The 20,496-nt window shown below is 48.2% G+C and overlaps 2 protein-coding genes across 2 annotated transcripts in view; both read left to right on the top strand.

Annotated features, from left to right (window-relative positions):
- Positions 1-12,185, top strand: part of gpsm1a (G protein signaling modulator 1a) — a 40,789-nt gene extending 28,604 nt beyond the window's left edge. The window contains exons 10-14 of the mRNA XM_036527013.1: positions 683-741; positions 854-1,012; positions 7,929-8,091; positions 8,497-8,702; positions 9,871-12,185. Of these exons, the coding sequence (XP_036382906.1) occupies positions 683-741; positions 854-1,012; positions 7,929-8,091; positions 8,497-8,702; positions 9,871-10,071 (788 nt within the window). The 3' untranslated portion in view covers positions 10,072-12,185. The remainder of the gene's footprint in view (positions 1-682; positions 742-853; positions 1,013-7,928; positions 8,092-8,496; positions 8,703-9,870) is intronic.
- Positions 12,186-14,196: 2,011 nt separating this feature from the next.
- The window catches only part of ak5l (adenylate kinase 5, like), a 38,858-nt gene continuing 32,558 nt past the window's right edge, over positions 14,197-20,496 (top strand). The window contains exon 1 of the mRNA XM_036526123.1: positions 14,197-14,515. Coding sequence (XP_036382016.1) covers positions 14,456-14,515 — 60 coding nt within the window. The 5' untranslated portion in view covers positions 14,197-14,455. The remainder of the gene's footprint in view (positions 14,516-20,496) is intronic.

Here is a 20,496-nt window from a genome sequence, read left to right as displayed (position 1 = left end):
CTCGCCAGCAGAGATGTTCCTGACTGAATCAGTGAACGGGTCAAGTAGCTTGATAGGAGTTCAGCATGTGTCTCTCTCTGTGTGTGACCTCTCCCAGCTCAAAGCAAGTTTCCCCAGCGTCGCTCAGCAGTGCAGACAGGCACCCACGGATGGGCTGATAGCGTTGCGTTAACCTTGAACTCCTCAGCAGACACCCTCTCTGTGCAGCGTGCTCACGGCCCGCTCTGAAGCTGGCACTCAGCTGCAGCACGGCAAGGTCACACCGTCTGCTGTCACCACCTCTCATTCAGTGTCACCGCCAGGGTGTCTGCATCTCTGTGTTTGCAAGGGCAACTGCGTTTATCACGCCTCAGCCCATTTGATTAGTAGTCGGTCAGAGTGAGCTCTAAAGCTTAACCTATGGCTAGAATCAGAAATGACTAAACCAGAGGCATTATTTTCTGAATTAATCTATCTTGTAATCTCAGATACTACTTTCTGGAGAAATCCCAATTATGTGTTAGATAATGAGATGGTGGAAGTCTGTGGGGAAAAGGAGATATAATTATGCCCAAATCTGAACTTCCATTTTCCAGTATAAGCCAGCTGTTCTTGCCAGGTTACATGTACAGTATGTTGGTTTTGCTCTCCTGAAGTGCTTCTCTGGTCTGATGCCCATCCCCTGTCTCTCTGTCCCCAGCAGGAGCCAGACCAAAGTTCAGCTCCAGGATCAACATGGATGGCTTGGACCCTTCTGAGAAGGTAGGGGAGTGTTCCCTGCGCTTACCCTGTTTGAAATATCTCTTGAGACACGTGTGTGTGGTTTTGCTGGCGACAGCATGGATGAAGCTCGTTGATTTCCTGTTCTTCTCAGGAACAGAACGGCGACTGGAATCACCTTGATGACCCCTCGCGAGGGGGGCGGGGCCTCAACTCCAGGCTGCCGGGGAGAGGAGGACACCCTCAGACCCGGCCGGGCTTCCGAGGGTCTCCCCTGGACACTGATGACATCAGAGTGCAGGTGACCCTTCAGGTAGGCACACCTGCTGTTGCAGCACAGCCTGTCTTGTCCCAGAGGGCATGTGTGAAATTTAAATATTCTGTGATGTATCTAAATGATTCTTTGTTTGAAGTTAATGAGTTTACTCTTACGGAGGATGATAGACCCAGAATCCTCTTGGAGAATCTTCACATCTTGCCTCGGGTATCATACATTATGAATTAATCATTGCCATGCTACAGTATCAGCTGAAATATATATTTGGATCGCTATCAGTAAAACTTGGCAGAGCTGAGACAATTATAAGCCAAAATTCATCTATTTGAGTGTTTTGTGTCATGCGTTATATGGCAGCCAAATAGATGCTTGTCTTTCAGCAGCTTAAATGTGTGTGATTCTTCCACAAGAAATAAGATTGTTACAGTTGCATACTGAACACATCTAATCAGCACTGAATCTAACTTTAACTGCTCCACATGGAAAAATTATGTGATTAGACAATTTCCTCAGAACTGCACAATCCATGCTCAAAAAGCATGAGTGGATAATGTTATCCAGCGGCTCCTCCTACTGGTGATGTAGTGTCAGTGTCTTACCGACGGACTCTTTCAGAGAAAAAAAAAAGAGAAAAAAATTGTTTATTTGCCAGTTTGAAACAGCTTAGAAAAAGGGGCATGTCTTAAGTGACATCATTGCTGAGACTGAGGGTTGATAAAGAACACTTGCCTTGTTCTATCACATGCATATGATTCTGCCTTTTTTTCCTTTTTCTGGTTGATTCAGACAGAGAGGCAGTGTGAATGAGACTGGTGACTGTTGTAGAGCTCCAGTTTGACAGGAGCTGTTAGGAGAGGAAAGGAGAGGAGAGGAGATGAATATGAAGATGATCTTCTAATCTGCACCTCATGGTTTATGATGCTGAGCATGATGGGGTCCTGCTCTGCAGAGAGTTGATTACAGCTGCCGGCCCGTGTGGGTATGAGGCTCTGTGTTGCGGGAACACGCGGAACTCATTTGCATCGCCCGTGGCAGCGGAGCATGACGGAGAGAACAAACGCACACGTGCATAACCACAGGGTTTGATTGAGGTGTTAGATCTTCTGAGGGATGTGATGTCTGGGCCCCGCAATGGAATGGTGTTTGAAATTAAAACATTTTTAATGTGCATATGAATGAACCTCCCTAGAGAAGCACCCCTTTCTTGCCCTAAATCCGGACTCGGACTTGAACTGCCGCTCTGAAATGGTGTGATTTGTTTATTTTACACCATACATTTACATCATACACAACCTCCTCCAACATACTGTACGTTTTTGTAAATGTGTCCTGCATTGTTCAGGGTTTTATGGGACATGCAGACTAAATGTAAAAAAGAAAATGAAAACAATTAAACCTGCCAATCCTTCGGTGAACATTCACGGTAGAATCCATGACCCTCTGGTGTGCTGCTGGCTCTGTCACCGCTGCTTCAGTATTGGATTGGCTCAGAGTCTGTGTAATCTAACCACCATGTACTTTGTCCTTAACATTGACTGACAAATGTAAGCAAGCATCACTTGTGCTAGGCACTGGCATTTGGAATAGAAGCATTTGTTCAGTGCACACTGAAATCAAAGCAAACATTGTGTGAAATTCTAAAAAATATCCTGGCTTACTGAGGCACGGTGTGTTAAGGACAGGGGGTGCTGGGGTCAGACAGGACCTGTGCCAGTGTTTCATATTGATTGAATATGTGCCAGGATCTGTGCTGTATTGAGGAGGCTGGCCTTTGAGGCTGCAGCAGGTGCAGGAATACTCAGGGATACTCCAGGGGGTGAAGGACAGGATTAGGTGGAGGGGACACACTCCAGGCTGTGACTTTGTATAGCACCTGTGTCCTGCTGAGTACCCACCTGTCCCTGCCGGGTCTCCTTGGTAGAGGAGCAGGTCCTGCACAGTCCCAGACGGGGAGAGAAATGTGTCGCTATGGGCTTCCCAGACTCATCCAGCCCTCCGTCAGGATTGGTGCGTGAGGTATCCAGGATACAGGACCAGCCCCCCGCGTCCCCGAGCCCCTCTATGTTTTTTCCTGTTGGTCCTCTGGCCGTTCGTCCCGGAGAGGTGTAGAATCCGGTTGTAGGGCCTGTGGTCTCTGAGGCCGGAGGCAGAGAGGAGACTGTAATTATCCCTGCAGAAAACATGTAAAGAGCATGCTGACCCATCCCCTGGGAGTCCAGGAGTGAGGCACAGCAACGCAGGAATGTGTGTGTGTGTGTGTGTGTGTGTGTGTGTGTGTGTGCACGAGAAGAAAGGTTTGGAACTGGTGGTCTGGTTTCTATAGCGACCATGATGTAAGCCAAGGGGAGCAACTTTGCCCCATCCACCCTCCCTCTCTCTCTCTCTCTCTCTCTCTCTTTCATTCTCCCCTCTCTCTCTTGTTCTCTCTCTCTCCCTCTCTCTCTCGTTTGCTTGTTCTCTCTCTCTCTCTCTCGCTCTCTCTCTCTCGCTCTCTCTCTCGCTCTCTCTCTCTCTCTCTCTCTCGCTCACTGTGGAACAAAACAGAGTGGAGCAGGAGCAGGACGGTGTGAGAGTGAGAGTGAGAGAGAGGGGAGTGGAGGACGGGAAGCAGCTCCTTCTTTGATGGGAAGAGGAGAAAGTGGACTTTGGCTGGAGAGCAGTGAGACACCTTCCTGTGAAGGGTGAGAGATGCATGCTGGGAAAACAGCATCGCGAGGAGTTGCTGTTTTTAGGGAGCGTGTGGGGGGGTTTGCTGCTTGTCTTGTCACTCCCTGCTCAACACTCCAGCCCCCTCCCCCTCCTCCATCTCGTGGTTCAGAGAGGGGCTGTGACGGGCGAACCCCGCGTCTCTCACCGTGGGAACCCGGGCGGGGGATGGGCAAAAGGTGTCTGTCCGCAAGGGGGGCAGGCCGGGGGAGAGGGGCGCGGACAGGGAGCTGGTTAGTCCTGCTCGTTAGTGCTGCTCGTTAGTACTGCTGGTTAGTTCTCCTGTTTTGTCTTCATTTACAGCACACTTGTGCACTTTAAACTTGTCTTTTTCTTGTTTTTTTGTTTTGTTTTGTTTTGTTTACAAAGAACAGTCAGATCTGTGTGTTCACTGAGGAAAAAAAATGTGAGAATTTCAGTGTTAGCTTTATTTTTTGGTCTTTGTTATTTTATTTCATTGAGAAATTTAGGAATACTTTTTTCCTTGTTCTTTAATCTGTTGCACATTGACTGTCAGGTATGTGTGATTTTAGTTAGTTTGTGTTATGTCCTAAAATGGAGTGGTGGGTTGTATTGTGTGTAGTTCAGTTTTTTATGTAAGGGCAGTTAAACAGAACTCTGGAGCGCCAGTGTGATGCAGGCATGTGTGTATTGTGCTGGTTCTGACCCACTTACTTCTTCTGGCCTAGTTGTTGGTGTTGCTGTTGTTCAAACTTTAGAAACCTGTCTCTAAACGTGCAGCTTAGGATAAGCGCTAAGCCGTGGCCAATCATAGACTCATATGAATGTTGATACTGAATCACTACATGAAAAATATTAATTTGATATGCATTCAGACTGCTGGAATAATGATGACTGAATTCAACAAGTCACATTAAATTAAGGCTGTGAAGGCTGTTTTAGTTGATCATTTTTGGCTTGTAAATAAATTAGGTTCAGTTTTATTTTGTTTTATGATTCTCATTTCCACTTCTTTTTATGCATATGCTTATAGTGCTTTTTAATAAGCTCATGAAGTGATGAGATGTCAACACGCTGATTGTGTTAAAATAAAAGGTGTATGGGTGTAGAAGCTGCCAGTAAATGACATATCAGATTACCCATAATGCCGCTCTAGGGTGAGTGTTAATTAGCGTGCGATTGGGTGAAGCAGGCTGTCACCCTGTCTGTGTGTCACTGGGCTGGCAGGGGGCAGGCGTGTCAGGCAGCTGATTGGTCGTTATCAGGCTGCCAGTGATTCCTCACACTTCCTGTCCCTCCATGTGAGGCGGTGGATCGGGCCTGGCTGCTGCCTGGCCGCGGGGGGACAGAAGGGGGGTTAGAGGGGCCGTCCTTGGCCCCAGCGCCCTGCCTCAGTGCTGGGGGACTCTCCCTCAGAGCAGGGGGCAGGTCTACTCCCAGCCGTCTGGAGGCGATGTGCGCATCTCCTCTGACATCATTCCCTCTGACAAGAAAGCGCGATCCCCAACGAAACTCCGTCCCTCGTGGGAGGGTCGAGCGTGACCCTGGGGTTTGCTCTTCTGTATGTGCTCGTGTCCCCTGCTCCCAGAGGGGTTTATTTTTTGCTGTTAGCTTTTAGAGTCAGAGCGAGGCAGGCGTTGCTGATGATGCTTACACCTGCAAATCATTGCGTTTCCCTTACGCATCGGTTTCAGTGATGATGGAAGCTTTAATGCATCTGCACTGTTGTCAGTCAGATTTATTGGCGGTAAACTGAAGTCCTGTTTTCTGGTCGACTGTTTTCCAGTTTTGCCTTGTGAATGTGGTTTTGAGAGGTTTGGTGGAAATGCGCTGGTTGGCCCACGTGGTACTTCACCCTCAAGCCACTTCCATAGTAACACGTTACCATAGGTACATATGAGGGTCATGTGACGAGGACGGGGGAACGCGTCGGCCTCTGTGTCACGACGAGACTTCAGTCCTGTAATTAATCTGCCTCAGGAATAACAATGCTTTTCAGAAAGACGGATCAATAAGTAATAATGACGCGCTGCCCTTGTGCTCTGAGCAATCGAGGTGTTCAATATGGAGCCCTGGGCTGCATGCCCTTGTTACACAGCTCTCTCTGACACAAAGGACAAATGAAATTAGCTCCAGGCATTTGATTTCTCTCAGGATCGTCTCCGGCTGATGCGCGGGTGCGTTTCCGTTCGGGCTGGTTAGGATCATGGCGGCAGTCGTCCTGGCGTGGAGGGTGAATGTGGAGGACACCCGGTCACGCCCGCAGGTGCCTGTGCGGACGCTATATCTCCCCGGAATAATGCACGGGGAGAGGGGCGGGGGGAAGGCAGGTGTGATGTGGAACTGCAGATGCAGCAGTGTTATGTGCCCTCAGAGCCGGTTTAAGAAACGCGCCGTCCAGGCGGCTTATTTCTCCACAGAGGCTGATGAAGGCAGGCAGCTCATTACACAGCACCGAAACACTGGGCTCGAGAGGATTGTCTCGTTTTGTGTGTGTGTGTGTGTGTGTGTGTGTGTGTGTCTGTGTGTGTGTGTGTGTGTGTGTGTGTGTGTGTGTGTGGTTCTGTGTGTGGTTCTATGTGTGGACATGTGTGTGTGTGTGTGTGTGTGTGTGTGTGTGTGTGTGTGTGTGAGTGTGTGTGTGTGTGTGTGTGTGTGTGTGTGTGTGTGTGTGTGTGTGTGTGTGTGTGAGTGTGAGTGTGTGTGTGTGTGTGTGAGTGTGTGTGTGGTTCTGTGTGTGGTTCTATGTGTGTATATGTGTGTGTGGATTTTTGCAGCTGATACGACTGGCACAGCGGCTCAGGTAGCTGATGTCTTTTCATGCCTCAGTGGTTTGTTATTTGGCTCACATCTTAATGAGTGGAGAGAGATGCAGAAAGCGGATTGTTTTAAATGGAGGCTGCGTATGGCAGTGAGCGTGAAAGAAAGGACAGGCTGCAGGTCCCACAGACCTCAGGTAGAGGAAGAAACACCGGCTTTCCTGCATGATGATGGCCATAGGGATGGAGTGGTTACCACTCTCACCTGCACATCTCTACAGCATCACCACCGAGTGACTGAAATATAGCCTATAAAAAGGCTTGTAAACTGACCGGGATCAGCTTTTAGCAGATTGGCTAACTCACGCTTTCGCATCAAAGGCAAACCCTTATAAGCTTCAGATTTCCACAGTGTGAAGACCTATACCTGCAGCTTTTTTTCTTGCCCCTCCCAGACCTCTCATAGCCCCTCCCCAGCTCTATAAGCCCCTCCCCTACTTTTCCCTGGCACTCTGCCATTTCATCACTGCTACAACCCCATAGCTGACATTGTCCCTCCCCCATATCTCCTGGCCCCTCCCCCACACCTCTTCACCCCCCCCCCCCCATATCTCCTAGCCACTCCCCTACTATTCCATGCTCCTCCCCCTCCTCTCCCGACCCCTCCCCCACACCGCTTCACCCCTCCCCCTCCTCTCCCGGCCCCTCCCCCACACCGCTTCACCCCTCCCCCATATGTCCTGGCCCCTCCCCTACCCCTCCCTGCCCCTCCCCCACCCCCTGTTGCCATTTCCTGCTCTGTCCCCTGTTTCCCTCTTTGTGGGATATGGGCACAGTGATTAATGTGTGGCCTAGATCCCTAAGAGCACACTGTGGAGATGAAGTCACCAGGGACCCACGAGCCTCGAGCTCTACAATGTCACACAATGACAGTGACTTCAGGGCCACTGTGGCGGCCCATATTTTCACTCCTGGGTCAGCTGACCTACTTTAGGATGTTTTTTCAGTTAAGGTGAGCACTGGGTTTGTAGGACTGTTGTCTCCTCCATAATAAAGCCGAAAAACCGAAGAATGCTCAAAATGGGTTATGTTATGTATCTTTCTCTAGTAACAATCGATAATTAGTCAATATAAATGTGTGTGCTTCTCCATGCATGCTGTTATGCATAATATGAACATTAGAAATTAAAGTTGGGATACCGTCTTATAAAGCACAGCCTTGATGGTGCCTCTCCAAACAATGAAGTAGCCCTACAATTTCAGCAATGGTCTTTATTGGAAGTGAAAACAGTAATTGATTACCATCTAAATGTCAGTGCAGCTAATAGATTCAAAATTAAATCTTGATAAAGGAAATCTCAGTACTAGCTTCCTCTATTAGTTTTTAAGAAGTTATATAAATTACATTTTTTCCCCCAAACCACATCAAAGCAAGGGAGGGGAGAGTGAGAGGCAGGGTGAGATTGAGGGGTGGAGTGTGGCTAAGGGGGCGGGGTTTAACGGGCTGTGGCCTCTCCCTGTTGCAGAAGCTAGCCCGGGACCCCTCCGATGAGGACTGCTTCTTTGACCTCCTCAGTAAATTCCAGAGCAGCCGCATGGACGACCAGCGCTGCCATCTCGACGAGCCGCAGGACGGATCTGAGGGCGGGGCTGCCTCTGGCCCTGTGTCCCCATTGGCCGACGTCATGGGTCAGTCACCTCTGTCTGTCTGTTGATGCCTGACTGACATCTGTCTCTATCTGTCTGGTCATTCATCTGTCACCCTGTCTTTTGATGTGTTAGTCTATATGTCTGTCTGTCTGTCTGTCTTTCTGCCTGTCTGTCTATGTATTTGTTTGCTGTTCCTATCTATCTGTTGATCCTTTGGTCTGTTCGTCTGCCAGTCTTTGTCTGTCAGTCTATGTGTCAACTGTTTCTGTTTGTCTGTTGATTTGTTTGTCTGTTCGTCTGCCAGTCTTTCTCTGTCTGTCTGTCTGTCTGTGTTTATTTGTCTGTGTGTGCTGTGTTTGTGGCACACTCGTCTGTGCTAATGCTCGCGTGAGTCTTCTTCCTCAGCAGGTCTCTCACACTCTCTGTGTGTTCTGCCCCCTGCAGACTCCGGCTCTCTCTCCTCGCCTCAGACGGAGGAGTTCTTCGACCTGATCGCCAGCTCACAGAGCCGGAGGCTGGACGACCAGAGGGCGAACGTGGGTAACCTGCCAGGCCTGCGGATCACCCAGAACAACCTGGGTCACCTGTGCGGTGACAGCGACCCCCAGGAGCCCAGCGATGACTTCTTCAACATGCTCATCAAGTGCCAGGTAACACTTGGCGACCGATGTGACCGGGTCACTATACCAGACCGCATACTTGACCGGGTTGTTGAAACCCCTCATTCCTCTTTTGCTCATATCTGTCTCTGCCCCACCTCCTCTTTTTCGATCTCTCTCCCCCTCCTTCTGTCTGTCGCATTTCCTCTTTCCCTCTCACTCTCTCTCACTCTCTCTGTCTCTCCCTCTCTCTCTCTCTCTCTCTCTCTCTCTCTCTCTCAATCTCTCAATCTCTCTCTCCCTCTCTCACTCTCTCTGTCTCTCCCTCTCTCCCTCTCTCTCTTCCTCTCTCTCTCTCTCTCTCTGTCTCTCTCTCTGTCTCTCTCTCCCTGTCCCTCTCTCTCTCACTCTTTCTAACCCTCTTTCACTCCCTCTCTCTCACTCTCTCTCACTCTCCGCCTCTCCCTCTCCCTCTCTCTCTCTCTCTCTCTCTCTCTCTCACTCTCACTCTCACTCTCACTCCCTCTCACTCTCTCACTCTCTGTCTCTCCCTCTCTCTCTCTCTGTCTCTCCCTCTCTCTCTCTCTCTGTCTCTCTCTCTCTCACTCCCACTCTCTCTTTCCCTCTCTCTCCCTCTCTCTCTCTTTCTCACTCTCTCTCACTCTCCATCTCTCCCCCTCTCTCTCACTCTCTCTCACTCTCCGCCTCTCTCTCTCTCTCTCTCTCTCTCTCTCTCTCTCTCTCACATTCTCCCTGGCCCTCTCGCTCTCTCACTCTCCAACTCTCCCTCTCTCTCTCACTCTCCGCCTCTCCCTCTCTCTCTCTCTCTCTCTCTCTCTCTCACTCTTTCTCACTCTCTCTCACTTCCTCTCACTCCTTCTCACTCTCTCTCACTCCATCTCACTCCCTCTCACTCTCCGTCTCTCCCTCTCACTCTCTCTCCCTCTCTCTTTCACTCCCTCTCACTCTCTCACTCCCTCTCACTCTCTCTCACTCCCTCTCTCTCTCTCACTCTCCGTCTCTCCTTCTCACTCTCTCTCTCTCACTCTCCGTCTCTCCCTCTCACTCTCTCTCTCTCACTCTCCGTCTCTCCCTCTCACTCTCTCTCTCTCACTCTCCATCTCTCCCTCTCACTCTCTCTCACTCCCTCTCTCTCTCTCTCACTCTCCGTCTCTCCCTCTCACTCTCTCTCACTCCCTCTCTCCCTCTCTCTCTGCAGTCCTCTCGGATAGATGACCAGCGGTGTTCCCCTCCGGACTCGGGTCCGCGGGCCCCCACGGTACCGGATGAGGACTTTTTCAGCCTGATCCAGAGGGTCCAGGCCAAACGGATGGACGAACAGCGTGTCCACCTCCCTTCTGACCAGCAGGACGAGTCTGACTCCGACCCGCCATCGCCCCCTTCTGGAGACTCCAGCTAGAGCCCAGCTCATCTGGCTCGCACCCTCACTCCCCCCATCAGAATCTAATCCTTTTTTCCTAATGTCTATGTACATGTGAGGGAGGGACCAAGCACATGTGGCATGTACTGGAATGTTTATTTTTTTTGGAAGTGAATCCCTCCAGAGAAAGTCTGCTCTGAGTGTGGGCCCGGTCTCTGTTCCGTGGGGATACAGGACTCCCTCCTGTGCTGTCCCGAGTAACCCGAATGTAGACGCCTGCTGAAACACTAAGCATCGAGCCAGCAGCAGGCCTAAGGGAAGCAGCAGGAATGCAGCGGAATTATGGGAGGAGAGACTGATGTGCCCTGACAGCTTAGAAAAGCAGGAGAGATAAGATTGCAATCCCAGAATTCCTCTGTGCTGGCTTTTCTGGAGTATATGTTGGCAAAATGTGTTGGTTAAATTGATGTTTGTGGGGTAACAGTATTGGTGTAGGCAGCAAAAAGAGTGTACATCAGTGTTATTTTAGGCAAAAAAACTGCTACAATATTGTTTCTCTTTCAGGAGATTTCCTCTGTGTTGTCACTTGTAAAAGGTATATGGGATTTGGTTCTTTTGCATCATGGAGACACGGAAAACAAAAGTGGTCCGTTGCTGAAAGCGCAGTAATATCTTCTCGTTATCGTCTCTCTGCCCAGGCTCATACACTTGGGAGTGGCTGTCGCTGGTTTTATTATTTTTTCACTCCCATGAAAATGCTTGTAATTTTTGATGCAGAGATAAAAGTTTTGCTTTGGGGGATTAGCTGCAGACATAGATAGAGAATTAATTTATTTAAATAGTCAAACCATGTAGGGAAGAGTTACTGTGAAAATGTTTTAAAGGTCTGCACATTTGAAGCTCTAAGTAAGGGAAGTGTCCTGAAGAGCAGCAGAATCATTTATTCTGGTAAAGTAACAGGGTTTGTATGGAGTCCGTGTTGTGGAAACACTGGAACTCTGAATGATGTCACAGCCGCGCAGAGCTTTAACGAGTTCCTTCTCACACCATGTGGCTCCTGTAGTGTTCACGCAGCCTGCGAGCATCTGCAATGTTGGATACGTTTCTCTGCTGCTCTGTGCCACTCTTGTCCCTATTACACGCACAGGCTGTCTTTCGATTGGCTCATTCAGACCAATGAGCACTCCCCAGTGCTGTGTTGCGGTTTTCTCTTGGACCAATCAGTAAACAGCTCACATAGGATCACATCCAATAATATTCAGCCTCTCATGAATAGAAAGGTGATGGAGTGGAGTGGAGGCAATACCTGACAAGTCTGTGCCTCACTTTGGTTTAATACCAGTTATCATGTGGAAAACTGTCATTTCAAACTAACAAACTTTATTCTTGTTCATGTTTTAAGCACATAAAAAGATATTATGCTGATGAGGAAAAGGCAGGGCTTGCTGTGTGTCATTCCCTTTTTGGCTTCCCTTTCTCTCTGTGGTCCAATGTGACTGATACAGTAACACAATGGTGTTGATTACACTCCATTCAGACATCTGTCATGGCTTCGCCTCTGCAAACACCAGGCTCTGTGCATTTTCCCTCTCTGTCCTCTGTCCTGGCCAAGGGGATGTGTGTGTCTGAAAACTGCACAGCAATAGTTAACGTCTTTACAGCCTACATAGACTCAACTCTTGTACTGTAACTTCCATAAAAGCAAAAAGACATGGGTAGGATATTAACTGAAAAATGCAAACAATTATTATGCATCCTAATAAAGTATTCCCAGGTGCATATCATGGATGCTTCCATGAGTCTGCTCCTGCTGGTGTTTCCATAGGGTGTTTCCATAGGTGTTTACCTGTAGGTCTGTACCTGACTGTAGTTTATGTAACTTGGGAATGAGTGAGCCCAAGGCTTTGACCCTCATTCTGATCATTAGAGACCAAACTAGCAAAAATGTCCACCTCTTATCTCTTGTCATAGGGCTTCTGGTTCAGCTTCGGAATAAACATGCTTGTAAGTATTTAAGGCTAGTAGAAGGCAGGTGAAGACTTTGATGTGAGGATCCTGATTCTGGATCAGCCAATACACCTTCAGCTGTCACTGCCACCTGTACAAAACATGAGGCTTTGTATTTATATCCAGTCTGTTGGACGGGAGGACCAGTCTGCTGATTTTAATAAAACATTGACTCAAACCTTCTCCTTTTTCTTTGTCTTTGTAATGAGGGAGACCTCACTGTCTGCTAAGGTTTACACTTCAGATATTATTTCTTCCCCTCTGACCTCTCCCTGAATGGCGATTCATGATTGGTACTAATACTTTACCTAATCTCAGCCAATCACAGGTCCCCACCCACTGCACAGTGCCTGCATAGAGTGCAGGAGATGCTGAATGCTAAATTCAACATCCAAAAAAACAGTGAATGCCTGGAGTTGCCAGTGAAATAAGTCAAAACTTAACATGTTTACAAAGTCAGGCTTGTATGTACTCATTGCTCACACTCACTCTGCTAATGGAAGTAAATTGGTGCAGTGATGTGGCATACCGGAAAGGAACAGGGATCATAATTCAGAGACTGCCAGCTCAATTCCCCACTGGGGCACTGCTGCTGGGTGCTTGGGAAAGGTATTTAACCCACAATGGTCTCAGTAAAATATTTAGTTAATATCCAGTAAATGGATACATGTAATAATTGTAACCTATGCAAGTCAATATAGATAAGAGCATCTGGTAAGCAGTTCAGGGTAACGTAATGATTTTGGTCAATCGCACATTTTGTCACTGCCTCAGACAGTACATGATGTTCTTTCCATTGTTGCTTGCTAAATTTGCATGTCTGACTTGCCCACATAGGGAAGTCCCTCTCCTTCAGTTATCTTCTGGGACCAGGAGATGGTCCTGGAAGCTTCACCAATAGGGGACCACGTGAACAGCAAACAGGTGAAAAAGGGACTAATGACACATCTGGAGGCTCACTTTCAGTGTGCCACAGGGCAGCATGTGGCCTGTAGGTGGCACTGTAGCTCACTGCTGCTGTGAGCCACGCTCATTCGCCACAGCGTAGGGCAACCTGCACAGAGTCTCACCTGCTGCGTGTGTTCCGGAACACCTCCACAACCTGGACATGCATGTTTCACTCACACTGCCCAGAATTCAGATGCAAGAAGACCATTTTTTGGGTATTAAGACATTTTTGCTGAATTCAAGTTATTGTTGTTGTACTGCCACCATTGTACCATCTGCAGATGCAGGCCACCCTAAACTCACAGAGAATTCACACAGAATGCACTTTGCTGAGAGTATGCATCAAGGTTTGTTCCCGGTGACAATGGTGTTTTTGTGAACTTTACCAAAAAGCTAGATGGATGAACAAAATGCTCACACCTTGAAGATGCCTTGTTGCCAGACCTTTTCTCTCAATTTCTAAACATTGAAACATTCTGAACAGTTCACCAGTAGGGTACTGGTATTGTACCCTTGGGCAATATTCTTAGCCAAAATTGTTCCGCAAACATCCCGCTGTATAAAATGAATGATATGTAAACTATGTAAGTCAATGTGGATAACAGTGTCTGCTAAGCTGATAATATACCACAGTGTAGAGAACCATGCACAATACACACACAGATTGTCTCACAAGACGTTTTTCTGCAAAATCCTCTGTCTTAAGGTTTCCAAGAGCTATCCAAAGGAAATGCTATTTCAGACAGGGGTTTGGATTTCTGCCTTTAACTTTTAACTCCAAAGCTCTGAGTGGTGGTAAGACCCACTTGAATCATCACTTGAAGCATTTGAGATTGCTTTCATTCCTTTTAATCTTTTGAACATAACTATATATAATTACACATTTTCCTTGCACATTTAACAAGATAACACAAAAATATTTAGTTGAAAATAAGTTCAGCTCTTATTTTCCGTATTTTTCACTTTAAGAAAAAACAAAATCTGCTATATAGACTTCCAGGACAAATTTGTCCAATACTCATGGGCGTATTTATTTGAAGAAATTAACCTCGAATTTCCTGACATGTGCGTGCGCAGAGGGGTACCGGAGAGGGGGGAGAGAGACGGACCGGATAAGGGAGTTTAGAGGCGTTACCTAAAAACCGGGCCGTTTTAAAAGTGCAGCTTTACTTTGGACAAAGCTGCGCACGCAAAGCCGCCGACGGTGAGACGCGCTGTGTGCTTTAATAACCTTATAACAGCTTAAGTAATTTAAGGGATCAGCAGCGAACGAGCGCAGCTGATCGGAAGGCGCGGGCGGGTGAGTGACAGCCGCGAGGACAGCGGCATGTGCGACTGGCGCCGCGCGCAGATGGACTGCAGCTCGTGCGTTTGAAACGCGAGGACACCGCACGCGCTCACCGCCATTCAAACAAGTTACTAATTAATTTAACACTTCAGCGCAATCAGCGACGGCAGTGCAAGCAAGATGAACACCAACGATGCCAAAGAATACCTGTCGAAACGAGAGATCCCACAGCTTTTTGAGGTAGGCATGTTTTTCATCTCCAAAATCCTGTTTTTTTCAGCACTGTTTGCGTACATTCACAGACTTAATTTAATTACCCACATTATGAATAGAATTTCCATTGCAGAGCTTACAGAATCCGAACGGTAATTATGACGAACAGAGAAGATGTCTGTCAAATATTGAAGTCGACACCAATAGTTAATTTACCACGCACGAATACTGCACTTATGTGCGCAAGTCGTTACTTGTATTTGACCATGGAATAGCTCGCTCTGTATATTTACAGTGTAGCACCGTGGAAAGCGAAATATGCATCAATCCTGTTCTTCACTGCTCGTGTAGTAAACAATAAGAATCATCAATGGCACGAAGGCGCCAATAGAATAGTAACCGACAGGCGCTACGGTGTCGCGCTGTGCTCAGTCACCTAAACGCCGTCTGCTCCGGTCCCTCCAGATAAAGAGAAATTACAAAGACCAGTAAGTGCGACTGGGATTCCTCGGGAAACATATAACTTCTATTTCGTTTGAGTGTGCACAGACGGAATAGCTCGGTTCGTTGGAATGGCTTTTGGTCACTGTATAAACTTATTTTCCCAGTTCTTTCGCCAAGAGAGAGAAAAAAATGGATCCAAATGTAGTACTTATTTAGTTAAACTTGACTTTTTCTTTCAAGCATAACTGAATATATGGACAATATCTCATGATGTTTGTATGCGATTCTGCTCCGTGTGTCAGTTCTGAACAGCAGAGAGAGAAAGAATGTGTTCAGCTGGAGGTAAGTGTGTTGTGACATGAAAGTAGAGGAACATTGCTGCACCAAGCTCAAATTTATGTGTCAATATTAGCGTAAGGAAGAGGTCCAGGAGACTGAAGGTGTGAAAGAAGGACTGTGTGCATTGCGCTAGTGAACAGGTTGTGTGGCCGTTTGAGAACTCCCAGTGCGGTCCGTCGGACACACATTGGTTCTCACATTTTACTGTGGAACTCTGTTTGCCCACTCTTTGTTTTCTAAATGGCATAATTAAGTTCTTTCCTGGCAGGTTGCTTCAGTAATTATATTAAACAAATCAAGAAAGGCCAGCCAGATAAGACCCATTTCTGCCTCGCAACGGCTAATGGCTGTGTAGAAATGGGGAAAGAAGCTGGGAGGACTTCAACGGAAACCTGTGGTGTTGGTCTCCCTTTGTTCTTTAGTCTGCTGATAACCAAACCTCAAAGCCACAGCTGAGGAGACCAAGCTGGGCTAAGTGACACATTTGACATAAAATAAAAAACAGGTCCCCTTTGTCAACAAGTCACAAGTGTCCTGGTGTGGCCCTGAGGCATGGACACAGGTGCAGCTCTCAGCCACCAAGATCAATCCTCTATTAATTAGTCACACCTCCTGTCCGTGCTGTTTGGACGTTGATTGAATCTGATGTTGAAGGTGAAGGCTGTCATGTTGACCTCCGCGGTACATCGCTGCTCTGGGTCGGTGAAGCTTCTTTAAAATGGCGGCTCAGTGCTGCCCCGTTTGCCCTTAACTTTGAACTGTAAATGCTGAGGTAGTGATGTATACTCACTGCACTGTGTTGAGCTGCAAACATGACGGGGGGGTGTTTATTCCCTCAGTAAGGAGAGTGAAATTGGATTTGAAGCATCAATAAAGGCTCCTCTCTTGTGTCATTGCTGCCAGCTGCTGTCGGGGAACTTTGACCGAACATCTGTTCAAACAGGACTGCGGAACTTTCGCTGGTCACGTGACCAAAACAGACAGGCCAATTGTGTGGCTGGTCACACTTTTTAGAAGATGTAGCACCTCAACTGTGTTTGGTCCCAGATGGAGACAAATACAGTTAACACACACATGAAAAACCCTGTTCCGCCATGTTGGTCTGATATGCCAATGTGTTCTACTTTTAACAGACTTGGCACCCCAAATGAGCCTGGTTCACACCCTTAGGCCAGACCACCTTTAAGCCCATTGCACACTTCGGTCGCTTTCTCTCTATCCTGCATGCCATGCTAAAAGCACATTCCACAGCGATTACAGCGGATATTGATAAATTCATTGTGGAAATGCAGCAGTGCACTCTGATATCTTCCAGGAAAAGCAAAAAAAAAACAAATAAAAACACTCTCAACATCCATTACAGACTGCATTCAGAGAGATGCACGGATTACTGATCAATGGGAGACCTCGACACATAAGCCAGAGACCGCTCTTATGAATGAGTGCCTGCATCACCCCCCAACCTCAGCCTTTTTCTGTGTTTATTTCCACACTGGTGCAGAAAAATGTGTAGCTGCAGTGTTAAAATTCAAACTGCTGTTGTAACCAGCATTAGGAATCCAGCATTGTGCGGGGTTGACAAGTTCTCCAGGATTATGTGTCACGCTGCGTTGGACACTGAAGCCTTTTGTTCTCTGTTTTAATTCGGCCTCTTTAACAGATCCTTGCCTTGTCACAGAGGAATTTGAACGTGCAGAAACCCTTCACAGGTGACCACAGAGAAAGGTGTAGCTAGCCAGGTTCTGGGGCCCTGCTCCCAGCAAACCCCCACCCCCCAACATTATTCCACAGCCTCAGGCAGCTGCCCCAGCCCTGACCTGCAAACCCTCCCAAACAAGCGCAGTTGTCAAACACAGACTCGGCCTGGGCTGAAACCCGCGTCTGCGGAGCTGGAACTGCACCACCGGGTGCCCCTGTCAGCACTGTGGCGGGCGGAGCCTCTGAGATGGAAGGCTAAACAGGAGAGGGTTTATCCTCAGAGACAACCTGTGTCCATTTAAATAAAGCCGTCTCTTCCAGTGTAAAGCAGCAAAACACTAAGACACAGTTTAAGATGAAGAGGAGATGGTACAGTATATTCACAGTGCAACTTTAGTACTGTGCCATGAAGTTCGATTACAATTATGCGTCTGAAAGAAAAATGAAAATGTGTCTATATTATAATATAAAGTATGTGGATTTTGAGACACAAATGGCATGTATTTATTATATTATTATTATGTGTGCATGTTGTTTGTTTGTGAGAAATCCATCTCAGGTCAGTCTTGGAAATGCAATTGCCCATGCAGTTTGTGCTGAGCAGATCCATAGCTGGTGTTGTGTCTTTTTAGTGTCTTGTATTTGAGGTGCGTGGAAAGCATTTTGGGGACACAAAATTTCAGTGTATCACAGGGCAAAGAATCTTAGAGAAACATCTGCCAAAATGTGAAATGAGAGAGAGGGAGAGGGAGAGAGAGAGAGGGGGAGAGAGAGAGAGGGAGAGAGAGAGAGAGAGAGAATGGAAGAATGGGAGCCAAAGAAAGAGAAAGAGTACGATCCAAAAAAAGAGTGCTTTGGAGGATTGCAATCTCTTTACCTGTCAAACAGTCTCTGCAGGGTATCACATAGCCAGAGGTATGCAGCAGAGGTCTGCATCATTTGGCTTACAAATAACAGTTTCAGGGAACAGCAGCAACAGCAGTCTCTCAGCACTGATGTGTATTCTCCTGAATCCGTGCTGTCTGACGGCTGCTGTAGAACCCCCAGGTGTATTTACTCTCTTTTTGAGAGCAGAGAATTTCAGCTTCCACCCTAGCGAAGGCTGAAAGAGAAAGGTATGGGGAGAGGGTATGGGGAGAGGGTATGGAGAGAGGGTATGGAGAGAGGGTATGGGGAGAGGGTATGGGGAGAGGGTATGGGGAGAAGGTATGAGGAGAAGGTGTGGGGAGAGGGTATGGGGAGAAGGTGTGGAGAGAGGGTATGGGGAGAGGGTATGGAGAGAGGGTATGGGGCAAAGGTTTGGGGAGAGGGTATGGGGAGAGGGTATGGGGAGAGGGTATGGGGAGAGGGTATGGGGAGAAGGTATGGAGAGAGGGTATGGAGAGAGGGTATGGGGAGAGGGTATGGGGAGAAGGTATGGGGAGAAGGTGTGGTGGGTGGTTGGCAGAAACGTGCGTGTGGTCAGGATGGGTCCGTGTGCTGAGCATCGTGCGTCTCGGAGCCCCGATCCCGGGGAGGAGAGCGTGCAGCGGTTTGGTCTGCAGGATGCATGACTAACACAGCGCCTGCTTGCAGGGGAAAATAAAAGCAGTAATTGGCAGGTAGCCCCCCTCTTCTGCAGCCTCGAGGGAGACGAGCTACCTGAGGCTGTCGCCATGGTGACCCCCAAGTGGGGTGCAGTAATTGTTGGGCAGAGGCACTCCAGTTTGTGTGCGAAGGCGAATCTTCCACGCGGTGATTGCGTGCGTGGGCGGCCCGCCTTTCGCAGAGGCTGCTACTCGCGGACACGCCATGCGGGTGCCACTTCCTGTGCCTTGGGAGTTAGCTTCATTTCCGCTGCACATCTGGAGTCCAGACAGATCCTTCCCAGAATGCACCTCTTCATCCATGCCACTCCTGCCCCCCCCCCCACCCCCACGTGCCGCACTGGCGGTGGACCACCAGACACTTCCTGTGTTCGTCATGGTTGGCCAGCGCAGGCATGGCAACACGGGGACGAGCCATTACACATGCAGGGAACAGATCTGCTCCAGGGTTACCTGAGGTCAGTTTAGTCTCTTCCAAGGTTACCTGAGGTCAGTTTAGTCTCTTCCAAGGTTACCTGAGGTCGTAGTTTACTGCAGTGGGGGGAGGCAGGGTTCATCCACTGTGTTATTCCAATCAATTATGTATCCATACAGCACGTGGTTTAATCTCTTTGCTTCACAGACAACTTACAGCCTTGTTCAGGATGGAATACATGCCTCATATTTTTGCTGTTTTGGGGCGGAGCTAGGGGCGGGGCAGGGGCTAGAGAGCTGTGCCACAGCGTGATGACATCACCCCATTGCTGATTGGTGAGGAACCTGTAAAGCCAGTTACAAGTTCAGACTTTCCACATCGCCCTCACTGGACTGTGATCCATTTACACAGATGGGCAGTGACTCAAGGGGAAGCACCCCCACAGCGAGGACAGAGCCGTCCTGTCGGAGAGCGCGGTGGAGTTCATTCAGTCTTTACTTCTTCACCCGCTGTGGCTTTTCTCAAGGAGTGACAGCAGAGGAAAGGACAGGCCTGTCAGTCACAGCATCCAAAAAACCCAAGCCACAACCTCATGGCCTGTAGTGCTGTCCTGCTGTAACCAAGGTAACCAGGTTTACTGATTGTCATTGGCCATACACAGGAAGGCGGTGGAGACCTTGAGATTTTTCTGCACAGAGAGGGAGGGAAAGGGAGGGAGGGAGAGAGAAAGGTGGATGGAGAGGGGAAGGAGAGAGGGGAAAAAGGAAGAGAGATGGAGGAAGAGAGAGATTTAGAGAGTAGGAGAGAAAGCTGGATAGAGTTGAGGAAGAGAGATGGGGGAAATAAGAGAATAGAGAGAGGTGGAGGGAAAGAGAGGGGAAGTGGATGGATAGAGGGAAAGAGGAAGTGAGATAGAAGAAGAGAGAGACAGAGAGGAAGAGAGAAAGTAGGAGAGATTAGAGGGAAAGAGAGATGGTGGAAGTGGGAATAAGGAGAGATGGAGGGAGGGACCAAGGCGAATCGGGAAAGATGGAGGGGGTGAGAGATGGAGGGATGAGGGGGTGGGGGGGTGACAATGTGAGGAACCTGTGAAGGCTGAAGGAGCAGCTCCAGCTGATCTCTCTTTGGATGATCATGATGTGTCAGACCTGCGTATGGATTTGACACTAATCCAATTAACAAACGAGGCCCTTGCGCCTTGATTTGGTGGCTTTCGCACTTGGTTCTGCCGCAGGGAGCAGATTCCCACAGTCAGAGTGACACTGCTAATGGCTCATGCAGAATGACCAAGAGTAACAGCACATGGCCCCGGTTAGCCAACATCACACCAGCCTGCCATTGCTCTCCTTTTAATCAGCAGTTATTCCATCACCTTTATGAGCTGTGCAGAAATTAAATAGTTTAAAAATGAAATCAAATCAACACACTAATCAAAGCACCACAGCTGATTAGGAAATATTAATAAGATCAATGGAGGTTGGGGTTGCACAAAATGTCATAGCTTAAAAAATGTAATAAATACTATG

This window comes from Megalops cyprinoides, chromosome 4 (genome assembly GCF_013368585.1).
Source record: "Megalops cyprinoides isolate fMegCyp1 chromosome 4, fMegCyp1.pri, whole genome shotgun sequence".
Taxonomy (NCBI): domain Eukaryota; kingdom Metazoa; phylum Chordata; class Actinopteri; order Elopiformes; family Megalopidae; genus Megalops; species Megalops cyprinoides.
This window is presented reverse-complemented; position numbering and strand designations above follow the sequence as displayed.